Source organism: Petromyzon marinus, chromosome 21, assembly GCF_048934315.1.
Source record: "Petromyzon marinus isolate PM22_M1 ecotype Great Lakes invasive population chromosome 21, UKy_Petmar_22M1.pri1.0, whole genome shotgun sequence".
In the NCBI taxonomy this organism is placed as follows: Eukaryota; Metazoa; Chordata; class Hyperoartia; order Petromyzontiformes; family Petromyzontidae; genus Petromyzon; species Petromyzon marinus.
The window spans coordinates 14,841,862-14,859,158 of record NC_133687.1 but is presented as its reverse complement, the minus strand read 5'-3'; the positions used below and the strand labels follow the sequence as shown (position 1 = coordinate 14,859,158).

At 51.3% G+C, this 17,297-nt stretch overlaps 1 protein-coding gene across 2 annotated transcripts; it reads left to right on the top strand.

Annotated features, from left to right (window-relative positions):
- Positions 1–11,517, top strand: C21H11orf96 (chromosome 21 C11orf96 homolog). Of its 2 annotated transcripts, none has more exons than XM_032958253.2 (3): positions 1–239; positions 10,662–10,951; positions 11,179–11,517. In XM_032958253.2, exons 2-3 carry the CDS (start codon positions 10,676–10,678, stop codon positions 11,317–11,319), a joined length of 417 nt encoding a protein of 138 aa, XP_032814144.1. In that variant the 5' UTR covers positions 1–239; positions 10,662–10,675; the 3' UTR covers positions 11,320–11,517. The 2 variants fall into 2 exon arrangements, with proteins under 2 accessions (XP_032814144.1, XP_032814143.1); XM_032958252.2 differs by lacking the exon at positions 1–239 and adding an exon at positions 2,751–3,414.
- Positions 11,518–17,297: the final 5,780 nt, after the last annotated feature.

The window sequence follows — 17,297 nt, the reverse complement described above, 5'->3', positions numbered from 1 at the left end:
CTTCACCACACCCGTCAGCGCGGTTTCGTAAACGCCGGCCGTCGCAACCAGCACGGTACGACGACTGCGACTCCTGCAGCTGCCTGCGCTCTGCTGACAAAGTGCAGCAGCAGCAGCAGCAGGCAGGCAGGCCAGCCTGCTGCAGCTGCTGCTGCTGCTGCCCGCGTCAAGCTGCCGTGACAGCGATCCGCGGCTCGGTTGTCGACGCGTGGAGGCGGCGGCTACAAGGGTGTGAACAAGTGAGTCGCTTGAATTACGGTCACTGCGGTTCTGCTTCTAAATGCGTCTGTCGCTGTCCTGCAAGGCGTGGGTTCGTGACGCCGGGCGGGCAGCACACTGAGCAACACCGGAAGGCGCGCTGATGAGAGCGCGGATTAGCAATGGGGACTCGGTGGGGTGGTCAGCAACTTGCTTGATAGCCGCTCGGTTTCAAAATCCTCGACTTACGGGAAAAAAAATAAAACCAACGCGTAAACAAAACACGACGTGTTCGGCCTGCCGCCCATGTTTACAGCATGGCAGCATTTAGCGGTGAGAAGCCGTAACACTAAACGTCTCACGTCGAGTGTGAGTCGTGTTGTCCACAGTTTATCATACATCTAAGTCCATGCTAGTCCGCGTCTGACTTCAAATGTCCAGGTATTGATTACAAAGTCCATATACTAGACCGAGTCTGACTTCAAATGTCCAGGTATTGATTACAAAGTCCATATACTAGACCGAGTCTGAATTCAAATGTCCAGTTATTGATTACAAAGTCCATATACTAGACCGAGTCTGAATTCAAATATCTAGGTATTGATTACAAAGTCCATATAAAATACCGAGTCTGAATTCAAATACCAAATTGATGGGGCGTTTACATCCCCACATTGATATGTTTTTAGCTTCACACCATCAGTTATTTGGTCGTGCAAGCATCTGGTTCTCGCAATCGTAAGTCATCCACTCGAGGGTTTAATTCTCTTGATTCACATTTCACATTCATGGCTCTAGCGCCTGGCAATTGGCGTAATACTGCGACCAACTAGCGCCGTGTTCTAACGATTCACCTCGAATGATGTGTGCCTACGTACGTCGGACTTCAGTCGCACCGTACGTAGCCAACCGTGTGAATCGGAAGTGCGGGGAAGGATAACAAACTATGTGTCTGTGTGTGAGTCTATGGGTCTCTGTGTGAGTCTATGGGTCTGTGTGTGAGTCTATGGGTCTGTGTGTGAGTATATGGGTCTGTGTGTGAGTCTATGGGTCTGTGTGTGAGTCTATGGGTCTCTGTGTGAGTCTATGGGTCTGTGTGTGAGTATATGGGTCTGTGTGTGAGTATATGGGTCTGTGTGTGAGTATATGGGTCTGTGTGTGAGTATATGGGTCTCTGTGTGAGTCTATGGGTCTGTGTGTGAGTATATGGGTCTGTGTGTGAGTATATGGGTATCTGTGTGAGTCTATGGGTCTCTGTGTGAGTCTATGGGTCTGTGTGTGAGTATATGGGTCTCTGCGTGAGTCTATGGGTCGGTGTGTGAGGAGATGGGTCTTTGTGTGAGTCTATGGGTCTCTGTGTGAGTCTATGGGTCTGTGTGTGAGTCTATGGGTCTGTGTGTGAGTCTATGGGTCTGTGTGTGAGTCTATGGGTCTGTGTGTGAGTCTATGGGTCTGTGTGTGAGTCTATGGGTCTCTGTGTGAGTCTATGGGTCTCTGTGTGAGTCTATGGTTCTCTGTGTGAGTCTATGGGTCTCTGTGTGAGTCTATGGGTCTGTGTGTGAGTCTATGGGTCTGTGTGTGAGTCTATGGGTCTCTGTGTGAGTCTACGGGTCTGTGTGTGAGTTTATGGGTCTGTGTGTGAGTCTATGGGTCTGTGTGTGAGTCTATGGGTCTCTGTGTGAGTCTATGGTTCTCTGTGTGAGTCTATGGGTCTCTGTGTGAGTCTATGGGTCTCTGTGTGAGTCTATGGTTCTCTGTGTGAGTCTATGGGTCTCTGTGTGAGTCTATGGGTCTCTGTGTGAGTCTATGGGTCTCTGTGTGAGTCTGTGGGTCTCTGTGTGAGTCTATGGGTCTCTGCGTGAGTCTATGGGTCTCTGTGTGAGTCTATGGGTCTCTGTGTGAGTCTATGTATGTACGTTGAACTTCTTTCGCGTACACGTCAGTAGGTATTTATACAAGTCAACAAAGAAGCCATGTGCACGATTCTTGCTGTATCAAGTGCTCGCTAATGCTACTTGACTGCGAGGTTCATACACGAGTATTTTGCTTTAATAATCATGGATAACACTACGCACAAAAAAGCAGCAAGTTCATAACTCTATGTGTTCTTTAAGCATGGATTCACCATAGCCATCATCAGACATGCTAACTCCACTGCTGGATGAATGCCTCTCCCCTGTAGCAATCCACGTGGCACCTGCGTCCGAGTCGATGGCTGCGTCTCCGCATCGGGCATGTGTGTCTCTGTGTGTCTGTGTGTCTCTGTGTGTGTGTCTCTGTGTGTCTCTATGTGTCTGTGTGTCTCTGTGTGTGTCTGTGTGTCTCTGTGTATGTCTGTGTGTGTGTGTCTCTGTGTCTCTGCGTGTGTCTGTGTCTCTGTGTCTGTGTGTGTGTCTCTGTGTATGTCTCTGTGTGTACCCTCTTGAACTGCTCTGCTCAATATCATCGCCACCCCCCCCCCCTCCCCGTGTCAACCGGCCCGAGGCGGCGCTGCGGCGCTTCGCGTGACGCCACAAAGAGGGGGGGCCGCGTGGGGGGGGGGGGCGTGGCCGTGCCAGGAGTCCTCAATGGGACTCTTTGACGACTTCTCGATTCGTGGCTTCAGGTTCCCGTTGAGAGGGAGGCCGAAACAACCCCGAAGCGAAGCGGCCGTGTACGCGCGCGCTGCGGCTAATGAGCAATTAGCCTCGGGCGGGTTCTGGAAGGAACTCGCTTTTTGTGACTTTTACGCATTTGCTTGCTGAAGGCGGCGTGCCGGAGGGTAAGAAAGGACCCCCTCCTCTCGCTCCGTAACAGAGGGGTCGGTTCTGCATGAGCGGTGGCCTCGGCGTGGCTCGGTGTGACGACGGCCTCAGTTGCCGCTGCGACAAGCGCGAACTGGCGACGCGCGCGTGGAAGATCTCGAGAGAGAGAGAGGAGGGGGAGGGGAACTCGAGGTGACCTGTTGGCCTGGGGATCGTCAGAGTGGATGGGGCAGGCGGCGAGCGAGAAGAAAAAGGCGGCCCACCAGAGGGACAGCGGAGCCCTGCAGATCGTCGCCAGCTCTCTTTAGACCGCGAACCCTCACCGCCACCGTGGGATAGCTTTTTTTCTGACTTTCTTGATCGGTGTAGTGGTGCCCCCAGCGCCTGTTTGCTGCCGCTGTTTGCAAGAATTTCGTCACCCGAGAGCCACCACGGACACGCAGCGAGGGGAGAGAGACGGAGCTACGTACGGGTACGTGAACGCCTACCGGGAGGTAGCGCTGACGCTGCCGCAGCGGTGCCCGCGTTGTCGCGCGGTTTATTACCGCGGGAGTTACGGGCAGTCTAGAAGCCTGCTGCCGGCTACGCAATAGATTTTCAACGGCGCAAACGTAAGCCGTGTGAGCTGTCATTGACGGTCAATCCGCTGCTGGATATGAATGCCTCCTCCCCACGCCGTGTTGCTGGCCACGGGCAACTTGGGTGACCATACTTCACCACGTTCGTCAGTGCAGATAGGTTGGTGAAATGGGGGCCACCAGAAGCGGTTTAAATATCTCCCCCGACGTCAGCTGGCGTCTTGTTAGCAGTGGTAAGGAATTCCACTCAGGCGGGGCCGGGTTGGTAGCGCAGTGCTGCGTTAACCGATCCGCCACCCGCACCACCCCCAATGTGCACATATACAGGCATACTTCGAATAGCGCTCAGGGATGCGTTCTTGGTAAACGGAGCGCTGTGCGAAACGGCGCTATAGGAGGTCACTATAACACGGTTCCGATGGAGATGCGTACCGACAGCGCTATATCTGTTTAACCTATGAGCAATATTTGAGGGCTAATGTTTGTGTATCGGTAATAGCCTTAGTAATAATAACAACCGCCATTCGCCACTAAGTGGCGGTGACGTCACCGCGGCGCTTGTGCCAGGTCACGTGCACTTTAAATCCACGTGCAGTGTCGAACGCTCGCTGGCAGGAGGTCACGGGGCAGACCCAGCAGGTGCCATGGGTCGACTAAGATGAGTGGCCGATACACCGCCTGTGCCCCCTATTGTGCCAACTCGCTGCGTTTTACCGCCCGGCGCTCCGCTCGTTGTTGTGAGCGTCGTTCCTCTGCCCTCCGTTGTTGCTGGAGGGCGACTGTCGCCAACAACTGATCAGTGGCAGCGTCCTTCACGAGCCTCCTCCTCCACGGCCTTAACAATGATACTGAATACACACACGCATCATACAGGCCTATATCTTTGTTTTATATTCGCATGTTGTGGACTTTTGCCGTGGGTGCGTTACAGGCGGCACGTTGTGACCGCTCAGCTCTCTCTCTTTCGGGCCCCGCACGATGCTCATTCAAATCCTCTCAGCCTCTCATGCTGTGTGGGAAGGGTGCTGCATCGTTACGCTGCCGCACGGCGTGTCGCCCATGTCGGCAGCGTAGTAAACATACAAAGACAAAGATCCCCCGTATGGCCCATAACAGACTGCAGGGGCAAGTGCTGTTAGCGAGCGGCAGCTATGAAGGCCGGAACGGCACACGAGGGGGTGGGTGGCCAGCACTACGCCCGGCCGCCTTTGTCTCCCCCGAGTAACCAGCTATATGTTCACGCCGAATACTACCTCGTAACTGTGCAGTACAAACAACTTGCGAGTTGTGGAGTACAAAGCTGCTGTGTATATCGGATGCATACAACGCAGGCGTTGTTGCGTCGGAATATAGTTACGGGTTTATAGAAACAACAGACGTCCGCTGATTTATAACCTAATAATATCAATACAATTCGTTTTCTTGATTATATCAGCCTATGCATGGGCTTCCGTGATCAACTCTATGCAGCAGCAGGCGTTTAACACACACACTGTGGTCTACTGATGAGACCCAGCAACATCGTAACCCACACACACACTGGGCTCTACTGATGAGACCCATCAACATCGTAACCCACACACACACTGGGGTCTACTGATGAGACCCAGCAACATCGTAACCCACACACACGCTGTGGTCCACTGATGAGACCCAGCAACATCGTATCCCACACACACGCTGTGGTCCACTGATGAGACCCAGCAACATCGTAACCCACACACACACTGGGCTCTACTGATGAGACCCAGCAACATCGTAACCCACACACACACTGGGCTCTACTGATGAGACCCACAACATCGTAACCCACACACACACTGGGCTCTACTGAAGAGACCCAGCAACATCGTAACCCACACACACACTGGGCTCTATTGATGAGACCCAGCAACATTGTAACCCACACACACGCTGTGGTCCGCTGATGAGACCCAGCAACATCGTAACCCACACACACGCTGGGCTCTACTGAAGAGACCCAGCAACATCGTAACCCACACACACACTGGGCTCTACTGATGAGACCCACAACATCGTAACCCACACACACGCTGGGCTCTACTGATGAGACCCAGCAACATCGTAACCCACACACACACTGGGCTCTACTGATGAGACCCAGCAACATCGTAACCCACACACACGCTGTGGTCCACTGATGAGACCCAGCAACATCGCAACCCACACATCTGAAAGCGCGCGGCGACGACGCATTGACCGCCGTCTTTGCCCGAAGGCTGGCAGCCGAAAGCCGCCGCGACGAGGATGAGCGGACTTCGCGCGATGCTTTATCCTCCTTGACCACATCAGCAGAGGGGTTTTTGTGATTCGTTTTGCGTCAAGCACTGTGTGTGTCTGTAATGAGCGCGATCCTTCTAACAACGAAATTCGTTCAGCAACCGGAATCGCCACCACAGCTCGGCGAGCAGCGTGCGCTATGGATTTGAAGTTGGCTTCTCACAGGCCAGAGGAAGCAACGCTGCAGTGGCGGCCGAACGATAACGGCTCGCGCGTCGCTTGCGTGCGTTGCCAACTGGGCGATCTTATCGATTCGCGTGAACACCCTCTCTCTCTTGGGGACTTTCAGGAACCGAGGGGGGTATTCCCAACACCCCCCCCCCCCCCCCGATTGTGCAGATGCAGCAGAGGGATTCCAGCCACGGTATGCGGTAGACGCTGTGGAGTCCGGATCAGTTCACGACGTTTGACGTCTTGGTCAGTCGTCCAGCAGTGGATTTTATTTTATTATTCGCACAGAAAAGACAAAGTGAAAACAAACAGTGCAAATGAAAATAAGGTTAAAAATGTGTACAGGTGAGGTTGGGAATCCAAGAGGGCTTCTATGAAAACCACACCAAAAAATTAAGGATAAATATTTACAAAACAGATTGTTCAATCAATTAAACGTACTAATTACAATTAAACATGTTAAACTCAGTGTTAAAAAACACATGTTTGTCTTTGTGTGCTTATGTGTGTGTGAGCGTGTGTGGGAGTGACAATTTTCTGCGACTTTAGAAAGCGATATCTAATGACATACGGCGACCCTCTTTAAAGGCCCGTCTGTCCTCCAAGGATCATCCAATTATCTTTTAAAGCCCGTATCTCCTCCAAGGATCATACAATTATATTTTAAAGCCCGTCTCTCCTCCAAGGATCATACAATGACCTTTTAAGGTCCGTCTGTCCTTCAAGGATCATCCAAGGATCTTTTAAAGCCCGTCTCTCCTCCAAAGATCATACAAGGATATTTTAAAGCCAGTCTGTCCTCCAAGGATCATCCAAGGATCTTTTAAAGCCCGTCTGTCCTCCAAGGATCATCCAAGGATCTTTTAAAGCCCGTCTGTCCTCCAAGGATCATCCAAGGATCTTTTAAATCCCGTCTGTCCTCCAAGGATCATACAATAATCTTTTAAAGCCCGTTTGTCCTCCAAGGATCATCCAAGGATCTTTTAAAGCCCGTCTGTCCTCCAAGGATCATCTAAGGATCTTTTAAAGCCCGTCTGTCCTCCAAGGATCATCCAATGATCTTTTAAAGCCCGTCTGTCCTCGAAGGATCATCCAAGGATCTTTTAAAGCCCATCTGTCCTCCAAGGATCATCCAAGGATCTTTTAAAGCCCATCTGTCCTCCAAGGATCATCCAAGGATATTTTTAAAGCCCGTCTGTCCTCCAAGGATCATCCAAGGATCTTTTAAAGTCCGTCTGTCCTCCAAGGATCATCCAAGGATCTTTTAAAGCCCGTCTGTCCTCCAAGGATCATCCAAGGATCTTTTAAAGCCCGTCTGTCCTCCAAGGATCATCCAAGGATCTTTTAAAGCCCGTCTGTCCTCCAATGATCCTCTCAGGATTTGGCTCATTGGTGCCCTGTCGACACGCGCCCACACACACGCACGCGCGCGTTGGGTGGACGGACGTCGTTGTGTCTCGAGCTGCTAGAGGCAGCTCGAGACACAACGGCGTCACGAATCGGCACAACATCCGGAGGCCAAAAGCTGTGCAGTAGTCAAGCTGCCGTGTGCCATGGAGTCGGCGTCGTAAACCCTATTCACAATACAGCACGGCAAACCGAAGCGCGTTTACCGACTTTCGTTGGTGAACACCGTGAGCATCTTCACTTGTAAGTGAGTTGCGCGCTAAAGCGTTCGTTGAAGCGGTGCTGAGAGAGCGGACCCCACGTTGCATTCCTTGTGCACTAATGCTTGTGTCATGGTGCGCGGCGCTTTCAGGCGCGCTTCTGCGGCCATCTGGAATGCTCTTCCTTCCGATATTAGGAAGCCATTGGGGGCTGTGCACTTTTAAATCATCATCATCTAAATTGACAAACTCATTTCTTTAGAACCTGCTTGTTGTTGTGTTCAGTTTGTTGCCCTTTTCCCCCCGCGCCTCCGATTAGCCACGATTGGCCTCGTACGCTGCGAACCAAGTTCAACGTACATCCGTGCATTTTATAAATGGGGCCGATTGTGACCCAGAAAACACGGTGCGTGGGCGTTCGCCACAGCAGCGTTTAATGGGCGCTTGTTCAGAGCCGTGGCGCTGTTGACTTGTTGCAAAAAAATAAATTTCAGCGGCGTTACATTCCCGCTTGCGCAACTGCAGATGGGGTTTGGTCCAACGGTGACTCTGCCAAATTTCCGTCGCTGTAATTTGGGCCACTGAGCTGGGCCCTCCCTACCCCCCACGCTCGCCCTCACGCGGCAAGGAAGCTGCCCATGTACGACATGAGACTCGTCACGAACATGGCCAGCCTCATCCACGGTGTACAAGCGACACCTCTGCAAATTAAATATGTGATTGAGTAATAGATTGCTCGATACGGTATCTGCGTATTGTGGTGTCTTGTGCGTGCTTCGAACAAGATCCAACATTTAGGTTTTTTTAAAGTACATTTTTCATGTTGAAAAAGCGCCATGAGCACTTCCTGAAGAAGTGCATCGTGGCATTCTTAAGAGTCACGATCAAAGTGCCAATGCGACATGGCTGACAACAGCAGCAGCAGTAATGCAGTGGTCGACAAACTGCAGACCGGTTTCGTTCTGTGGACCAGACGGTTTCTCGTCACTTACAGGTTTCAACATCAATGGTGCAGTGTCACCACTTGGTAAGATGTCCCTAATTGCTGCCTCTAGGCCACCAACATGTAAGCCTTGCCATGCCGGGACGCATTCAAAGTGAGCACGATGCTGATAGACGTTGTTCACAGGACACGATCAGTACGGAGTTCAGTTTGCCCTGAAACTTTGAATATTTTGACGTTTGATAAAGCTGACAATGTGGTGGCAGTCCCATACCCCCGCTTGCGGTTGACGAACGAATCATAATATCGCACTCATCACACACAAAGTGCTTGCCAAAATGACCCACAATACCTTGCCGATCTCGTCAAGGAACATAAACCATCATCACACGAACTCCGGTCATCCCCGCAGCAGCGGCGTTTGGCTCACCATTGAACAAAGACGGTCACTGCATCATCGCGTGGCGCTTTCAGATGCGCTTCTGCGGCCGTCTGGAACGCTCTTCATTCCGATATTAGGAATCCATTGGGAGCTGTGCACTTTTAAGTCATGATCTATATTGAAAACTAATTTCTTTAGAACTGCTTTTTGTGTGTTATTAGTTGTCCTTCCCCCGCACCTCCAATCATCATGGCTGGCTACATATAGTGCTAAAGAAATCCAACATACATACACGTATATATTTGGGAACATATCTCACAGAAGAGACATGGGGGTGGGGTATGGGGGGAGGGCAGTGGGGGTGGCGTAGAACACAACGCAGATTTGATCATCGCTTGGTCCTTCGGTTCTGACAGAGCCTCCAGGAGGAGCTGTCGCAGTCCGGCTGCTGAAATTTGCTTCGATTTAAACGAAACTAAACTTTTACAAATGTTACCAGCTAAGGCTCACTGAGCTATATAGCCCTTTTTCAGAAGCGACCTGGCCACAAATGATAGCCCAACGAAGTGGCTTATCGCGTGTCAATGTGTAGCCACCAAATACTCTCAACGCAAGTTGATTCTAAACGTGAAGGGAAAATCCGGAGGACCCTGAGAAAAATCCACGCGACCACGGGGAGAGAGACTCGCAAACTCCAAATACATACAAGCGTCAGGGTTGGAAGCGAACCCACGACTCCCTGTATACCAGACGAGGTAGTTACGTACCATCTCACCACCGCAGCGATTTGCGATTGGATGCCCGGCTAATGACTGCCTGAGAGAAAGGCGGTGGAGGGACATTTATTTTATGAATTGTATATTTTTTAAATTCAATATTAAGTTACGTGCTGGTTTTCTGTTTTTAAAACAAACTTATTTGCTTCTGTGATATCTATTGGATATACAAGAGTAAACAATGAACAGTATGTTACGTGCACGTCGAGTCTCTGGTAAGTGTCTTTAGGCCTGTAAACCAGCTGTAAACGCGACACGTTGTTCATAAGTTCATGTTCTTTGAATGTTTTGGCATTGCAGCTGTGTGTAGGAATGTTTTCATGACCGCAGCCAAACATGTGCCCCTTTGTGAGTCTATCTTGTGGCGTGAGTGCTGAAGGCGAGGTTCTGTTCGTCCTAACCCATATTTAGGCTCAGAATCGGTCCTGTCGGGGGTAGGATCAAAACCAGAGGCGTTTTGAATTAATGAGCCTTACCCTCAACAGCCACTTAAAAAAAATCCCCATAACGAACCAAAACTGTCAACACGCGCCTTCACTCGAAGTTGACTGGCACGTGCGAAATTGCACGGCCCTCACTCCGCTGCTAAATCGTCGGTCGGTGTGAGCGTCGGGCACACTGCACACACGGCAGTAGCAGTGCATGAGTTAAACTAACACTACATCTATTTATTTTAGCAGGTAAGGCCCACTGAGCTATAGAGCTATTTTTCAGAGGTGACCTGGCCAACAAATGGTAGTTCAGCGAAGTGGCTTATCATTTCTCTGGGGGATCCCGGAGTAAACTTCCACACGACCACGGTGATAGCCAACACGCAAACTCCAAATACAAAACAGGCGTCAGGGTCGGGTGTCGAACCAACCGCCTCCTGCATACCAGGCGAGGTAGTCAACATCTCCTAGCCACCGTGGCGCCCCCAGGTGCCGCCTTACACCCCGCGCCTGCTTTGTTTCCGTCGCAGCCCTGCACTCAGCGATGGATGTTTGTGACCCTGGAGCCGGACTGCTCGCCACGACGTGCCCGAGCGTCGTCAGCAGCTCCTCCTCCAAAATCTCCGCCTCCGGCTCGTCGTCCCTGATGGCTGTGAGGGCCCCCCCGAGCCCGCCCCCCATCCCGCGGGGCGGTATCCTGCGCAAGCAGCGCGCCAGCCGTCACAAGACGCAGCCCATCACCTTCGAGGAGATCCTGGAGGCGGAGGACGAGGGCGCCTCGCCGCTGGACGAGGAGCGGGCCCACCGGTCCTTCATGAAGGTACGCGGTAACGCCGGGCCGACGTTGGCGCACGGCCCTCATCCAGCAGCGGAATGGCAGCACGTCGGCTGTGCTCGCCACGGCATTCTTACATTTTATCGACTAAACGACGCAGGGTGCGCGATGATAATAACAGGATTCGACTCGCCTCCCTGTCTCCCTCTGCACATCCGACGACGTAACGCACTCTCTGTCTCGCTCTCCCTCAATCTCTCTCCCCGCGACAGTCCCTGGAAAACCTGCGCCGCATCGCGACGTCTTCCACCAACGTCTCTGCACCGGTGCACGCGGGGGGGCTGGAGGGCACAGAGGCGTCGACGGAGGGGCGCGACGCCAGGGGGAAGCCGATCCCCTGTACCGAGCTGTGATTGTTGCGGGCGAGGGGGGCAGGTGGGGGATTGGGGGGCCACGCGGCTCCACAAACCCCCACCCTCGGGCCATCGTGCACGCGGATGGATGATGATGAGGCTGTGACGTCACAGGCCTACCGGCCAATAAAATCGATCGCTCAATCGCCTACGTCGGGGGTCGGCGACCTGCGGCTCCGGAGCTGCGTGAGGTGACGCTGTAAGGGCCGCTCCGTGAAGCGTTCTTTACTAGGGGACCACCACCCTCTCGTATTCACCACCGTCTCGTATTCACCACCATCTCGTATTCACCACCATCTCGTATTCACCACCGTCTCGTATTCACCACCCTCTCGTATTCACCACCATCTCGTATTCACCACCATCTCGTATTCACCATCGTCTCGTATTCACCACCCTCTCGTATTCACCACCATCTCATATTCACCACCATCTCGTATTCACCACCATCTCGTATTCACCACCATCTCGTATTCACCACCGTCTCGTATTCACCACCATCTCGTATTCACCACCGTCTCGTATTCACCACCATCTCGTATTCACCACCATCTCGTATTCACCACCGTCTCGTATTCACCACCACCATCTCGTATTCACCACCGTCTCGTATTCACCACCATCTCGTATTCACCACCCTCTCGTATTCACCACCATCTCGTATTCACCACCATCTTGTATTCACCACCCTCTCGTATTCACCACCATCTCGTATTCACCACCGCCATCTCGTATTCACCACCGTCTCGTATTCACCACCATCTCGTATTCACCACCCTCTCGTATTCACCACCATCTCGTATTCACCACCATCTCGTATTCACCACCGTCTCGTATTCACCACCATCTCGTATTCACCACCATCTCGTATTCACCACCGTCTCGTATTCACCACCATCTCGTATTCACCACCATCTCGTATTCACCACCGTCTCGTATTCACCACCATCTTGTATTCACCACCGTCTCGTATTCACCACCGTCTCGTATTCACCACCATCTCGTATTCACCGCCATCTCGTATTCACCACCGTCTCGTATTCACCACCATCTCGTATTCACCACCGTCTCGTATTCACCACCATCTCGTATTCACCACCATCTCGTATTCACCACCGTCTCGTATTCACCACCACCATCTCGTATTCACCACCGTCTCGTATTCACCACCATCTCGTATTCACCACCCTCTCGTATTCACCACCATCTCGTATTAACCACCATCTTGTATTCACCGCCCTCTCGTATTCACCACCATCTCGTATTCACCACCGCCATCTCGTATTCACCACCGTCTCGTATTCACCACCATCTCGTATTCACCACCCTCTCGTATTCACCACCATCTCGTATTCACCACCATCTCGTATTCACCACCGTCTCGTATTCACCACCATCTCGTATTCACCACCATCTCGTATTCACCACCGTCTCGTATTCACCACCATCTCGTATTCACCACCATCTCGTATTCACCACCGTCTCGTATTCACCACCATCTTGTATTCACCACCGCCTCGTATTCACCACCATCTCGTATTCACCACCATCTCGTATTCACCACCCTCTCGTATTCACCACCCTCTCGTATTCACCATCCTCTCGTATTCACCACCATCTCGTATTCACCACCATCTCGTATTCACCACCCTCTCGTATTCACCACCCTCTCGTATTCACCATCCTCTCGTATTCACCACCATCTCGTATTCACCACCGTCTCGTATTCACCACCGTCTCGTATTCACCACCCTCTCGTATTCACCACCATCTCGTATTCACCACCGTCTCGTATTCACCACCATCTCGTATTCACCACCATCTCGTATTCACCACCATCTCGTATTCACCACCGTCTCGTATTCACCACCGTCTCGTATTCACCACCCTCTCGTATTCACCACCATCTTGTATTCACCACCGTCTCGTATTCACCACCATCTCGTATTCACCACCGCCATCTCGTATTCACCACCGTCTCGTATTCACCACCGCAGTGCATTGCGGCTCTTGAAATATTGAGGTGGGAGGTTTTTTGCCGAATTAAAAAAATGTTCACTTCTTGTTACTTTGGAAGCTGACCCCTGGCCTACGTGGATCGGCCGTGCATGGCCTTCATACGTCATCAAGGTCGTCATAGTTATCCACGTGACACTGACGTCGTCGTCTTCACCGTCATCACCGTTATGAACAAACATCTCCCACGATCGTCCGCGCGTCACGCAGACTCTCGTCGTCCTTGCCATCACAGTCGCTACTCTCATACCAACATCACAATGAAGCCTTCTCGTCCTCATTATAATCACCACCACCACGTGTCATCATCATTATCACAATCACTCTTACAATCGTCATAATCATCAGCATATTACCTACCCCGCCCCTCCACCCCCTCACGTATCAACATCATCGTGATCATATTGCAACCTCTTACCAGCATAATGATCAGAGTTTCTCGTGTCTCATCATCATCATGGCCACCCCCCGTGTCGACATCACCATCGCTGAATCGTCATCCGCGGTGTGACGCTGCAGCCTTCCGCGTTGGCTGCTGCGCAGTCCGAGAGCGGTTGGCGCTAAGCAGATGCACGGGGCCCGTGGGGGCCCATTGAGGTCGCGTCACAGGCACGGGGCCAGGGCGCTGCGCTAGGAGATGTTGACTACCTCGCCTGGTATACAGGAGGTGGTGGGTTCGATCTCGACCCAGACGACGCCTGCTGCTGTATATTTGGAGTTTGCGGTGTCTCTCTCTCTCCCCGTGGTCGCGTGGATTTTTATCCGGGCCCTCCGGTTTTCCCCCTCCACGTTTAGAAACGCGCCTTTGGAGTATTTGTCTGCTATACATTTCCACGTGATAGGCCACTTCATTGAGCTATCACTTGTGGCCAGGTCTCTTCTGAAAAAAAGACAAGAGCTGTACAGCAGCCCCAGTTGGCCTCACCTGGTAAAAGTGAAAACATTTTAGTCTCGTATCAGCTGTGGCGTTTACTCTTGTGTGTTTGTTTGTTTTTCAACTGCATTGTTATGATTTGAACGATGAGCGCGATTCTTTGTGACGGCGTACAATGGACCTGCCCGCGTGTGAACGGAGACGGGATGATGTCACGTTGCCTTTTAAGTCGCGCCCGACGAAGAGCGACGGCGTGGCAAGTGATGTTGGCCAGCAGCTATCGAGACGCACAGAGAGAGAGGAGAGTGGCCACAGACCAACGCACGCGCGTCCTGGTCACAGTGGCCCCGGGTCGATGCGGCGACCACGTGAACGCGACAACGTGAAGCAAGCATGATATCAAAGCTGTGCTGATCTAGAGGAGACGATGTGCTCCCAAGAAGAGCCGTTGGCCGAAACGTCGCCGATTATATATTTCTTTCCTTCCAGGCCTTACAGTGTTGTCGACGAATGTGTTGAGTTTTTTTTTTCAAGGATCACGTCTTCCTGGTTCAGATGCTATTTCTGCTGCGGATGATGATGGTGATGATAGTGGTGTGTATCTTAGGAATCAAGAGGTCAATTTTCAGGATACTAGAACAATGCGTTTGTTGTAACTGTTGGGATATTAATCTCCGGACCAAAGACAAAGGTCCCCCGCATAGCCTTAACATACGTTGGTGGTAAGTGCTGTTTTCGAGCACCTCTGAAGGCCGGCACGGCGCACAAAGGGGTGGGTGATCAACACAACGCCCCGCCGTCTTTGTCTCCCCAGTGCTGATATTTACACACACAGCACCACTTACTCATTTGAGGCCGAGTCGACCTAGGGGAGGCCCAAGACCGGTTCAGATATTCGTCACCGATGTTGGCCAGTGCCGGATTATCCAAATAGCAAAAGTAGAAGCTACATAGCTACTACATATGTAGTAGCTACTACATTTACTACATATGTAGTAGCTACTACATTTACTACATATGTAGTAGCTACTACATATGTAGTAGCTACTACATATGTAGTACTACATATGTAGTAGCTACTACATATGTAGTAGCTACTACATATGCTACGGGTAACGGGCCCCGCATTTTCAAGGGCCCCGCGCTAAACGCTTTCAAGCTATCAATTCCGGTTCAGTGATTCTGCACTTGCTCTATTACTATAGTACTATATCGCCTGTTATGAACGACTGGGTGTTTAAGGTTAGCGATTTGTCGTATTATCAGGCTGTATAGGAAATGAAAAAATACAATTACTTTACTATGCAAGTTAAACATTTGTGTTTTAATATTTACGTGTTTTTTTTTTATTTAAGGGAAGTACCCGGCGTTGCCCGGGCGAAAAATACATTTCACAACTTCTCTTAAAAACCTTACATATACAGACACAGATACTAAGCAATCGTGAAAGCTCCAACAAAATTATAAGAGGCTTGCAGAAGTCCAAAAAGTTGCTACAGGCCCCGCCCTAGCTTAATCCGGCACCGATTTTGGGATGAGAGTTGAACCCGGGTCACAGCTTCCCAATCGGATTCGTAGTGCAGTGCGCTAACCATTGCGCCACCGCTCCCCATCCCACAGCCGATGCACACGCACGTGTCGCTGTGCACACGCACGTGTCGCTGTGCACACCACGTGGCTCTGCACACCACGTGGCTCTGTCTGATATGAGGCTTCCACCGCTCTTGCGGCCCCAGTGGGGGTATAAACAGGACGTGGAACCACGCGGAGATAGGCACGGAGCCATAAATAAAACACATCTTGCTTGCATACAGCCGGCTTGACATTAACTGCTTTCATATTGGGAATGAATGGAGGGAGGAGGGGGGGGGGGAAATTGATAGAAAGTTTGTAAGTGGAAAAACTTTTAAATGTGAACAATTAAAACAAACCAAACATTCAGCCCAGTGCTATTATTCATGAGAGCACGCGGTTTGCTCCCACTGTAAGATTCTACAATGTTAAATGAATGGGGGAGACGGGAAAGCCGTAGGCGGATGTGGTTGTGTGCGTGTGTTTTTGTTACAGTATTAACAGAAGTGTTTCTCGATGGTAAACAACCAGCGGTGCCATATACATCCAGGGAAGAAGGCTAAAAAGTTGGAATCGTTATAGACGTGTACATTTACAACAACAAATACAATAAACACAATTTTCCCCTTTTGAAACAAAACCCACTCTCTAAAGTGTCATTTTCAAGAGGGCCAGAGTGGGAGAAAGTTCACAAGAAAAGTGTCGTGGGCGCGATGGTCCAGGGAGCGAGTGGCGAGGGCTGAAACACAAACTGGGACGGGTCTAGAACGTAAACTGTAACACCCAGTGGCTGTACCGGGCGTGGGTGTGTAAATACCTGACCCAAAAAAAAAGCAACGTGTTCCACGTGAACCATCGTTCACTTTCCTAACGGCGGGGTTGGCTGTAGGAGAGGGCGGTGCGGAGCGGAGATGCGCCGCCCATACGGGACGTCTGTGACGAAGAGCCTCGCAGCTCATCGGATTCATCCTTCTGCACTCTAAATAGAGATTCCGATTCTGCATAGAGAGCAGAACGAGCGACGTGATTTTGTGAAAAGTGTTCCTGTTGGTTGTAACCTTGTTGGTGTGGGCAATGTCCATCTTATGACACGGCTCTTTTCCAGATGAGAATGTATTCACAAAGATCAGCGGCGGTCGGTGATCTGTGTGTATATGTAGAACCTTTTTCGCACCGTACGTAGCCAACCGTGCTAATCGGAGTTGCGGGGGGAAGGAAAACAAACTAAAAATACAAAAAAACAGTCCCAAAAAAATGAGTTTTCAATCAGGATGACTTGGAAGTGCGTAGCTCCAGTGGCTTCCTGATATCGGAAGAGCATTCCAGACGGCCGCAGAAGCGCATCTGACCGCATGCGACGCTGTGACCGTCTTTGTTCGATGGCCCGCCGTAAGCCGTTGCGAGGATGACCGGAGTTCGGGTGATGGTTTATGCTTCGTGTGTAATGCGTGCCACCTTACAATGTGTTCGTTCGGCAACTGGCAGTCAGTGCAGCGCAACGAGCACTGGACGGACA

Bases quoted from the DNA above. Each gene is read 5' to 3' on its own strand.
- C21H11orf96 (XM_032958253.2), top strand. From the start codon at position 10,676: ATGGATGTTTGTGACCCTGGAGCCGGACTGCTCGCCACGACGTGCCCG. The intron at 10,952-11,178 runs GTACGCGGTAAC...TCCCCGCGACAG, and splicing joins CCCACCGGTCCTTCATGAAG to TCCCTGGAAAACCTGCGCCG.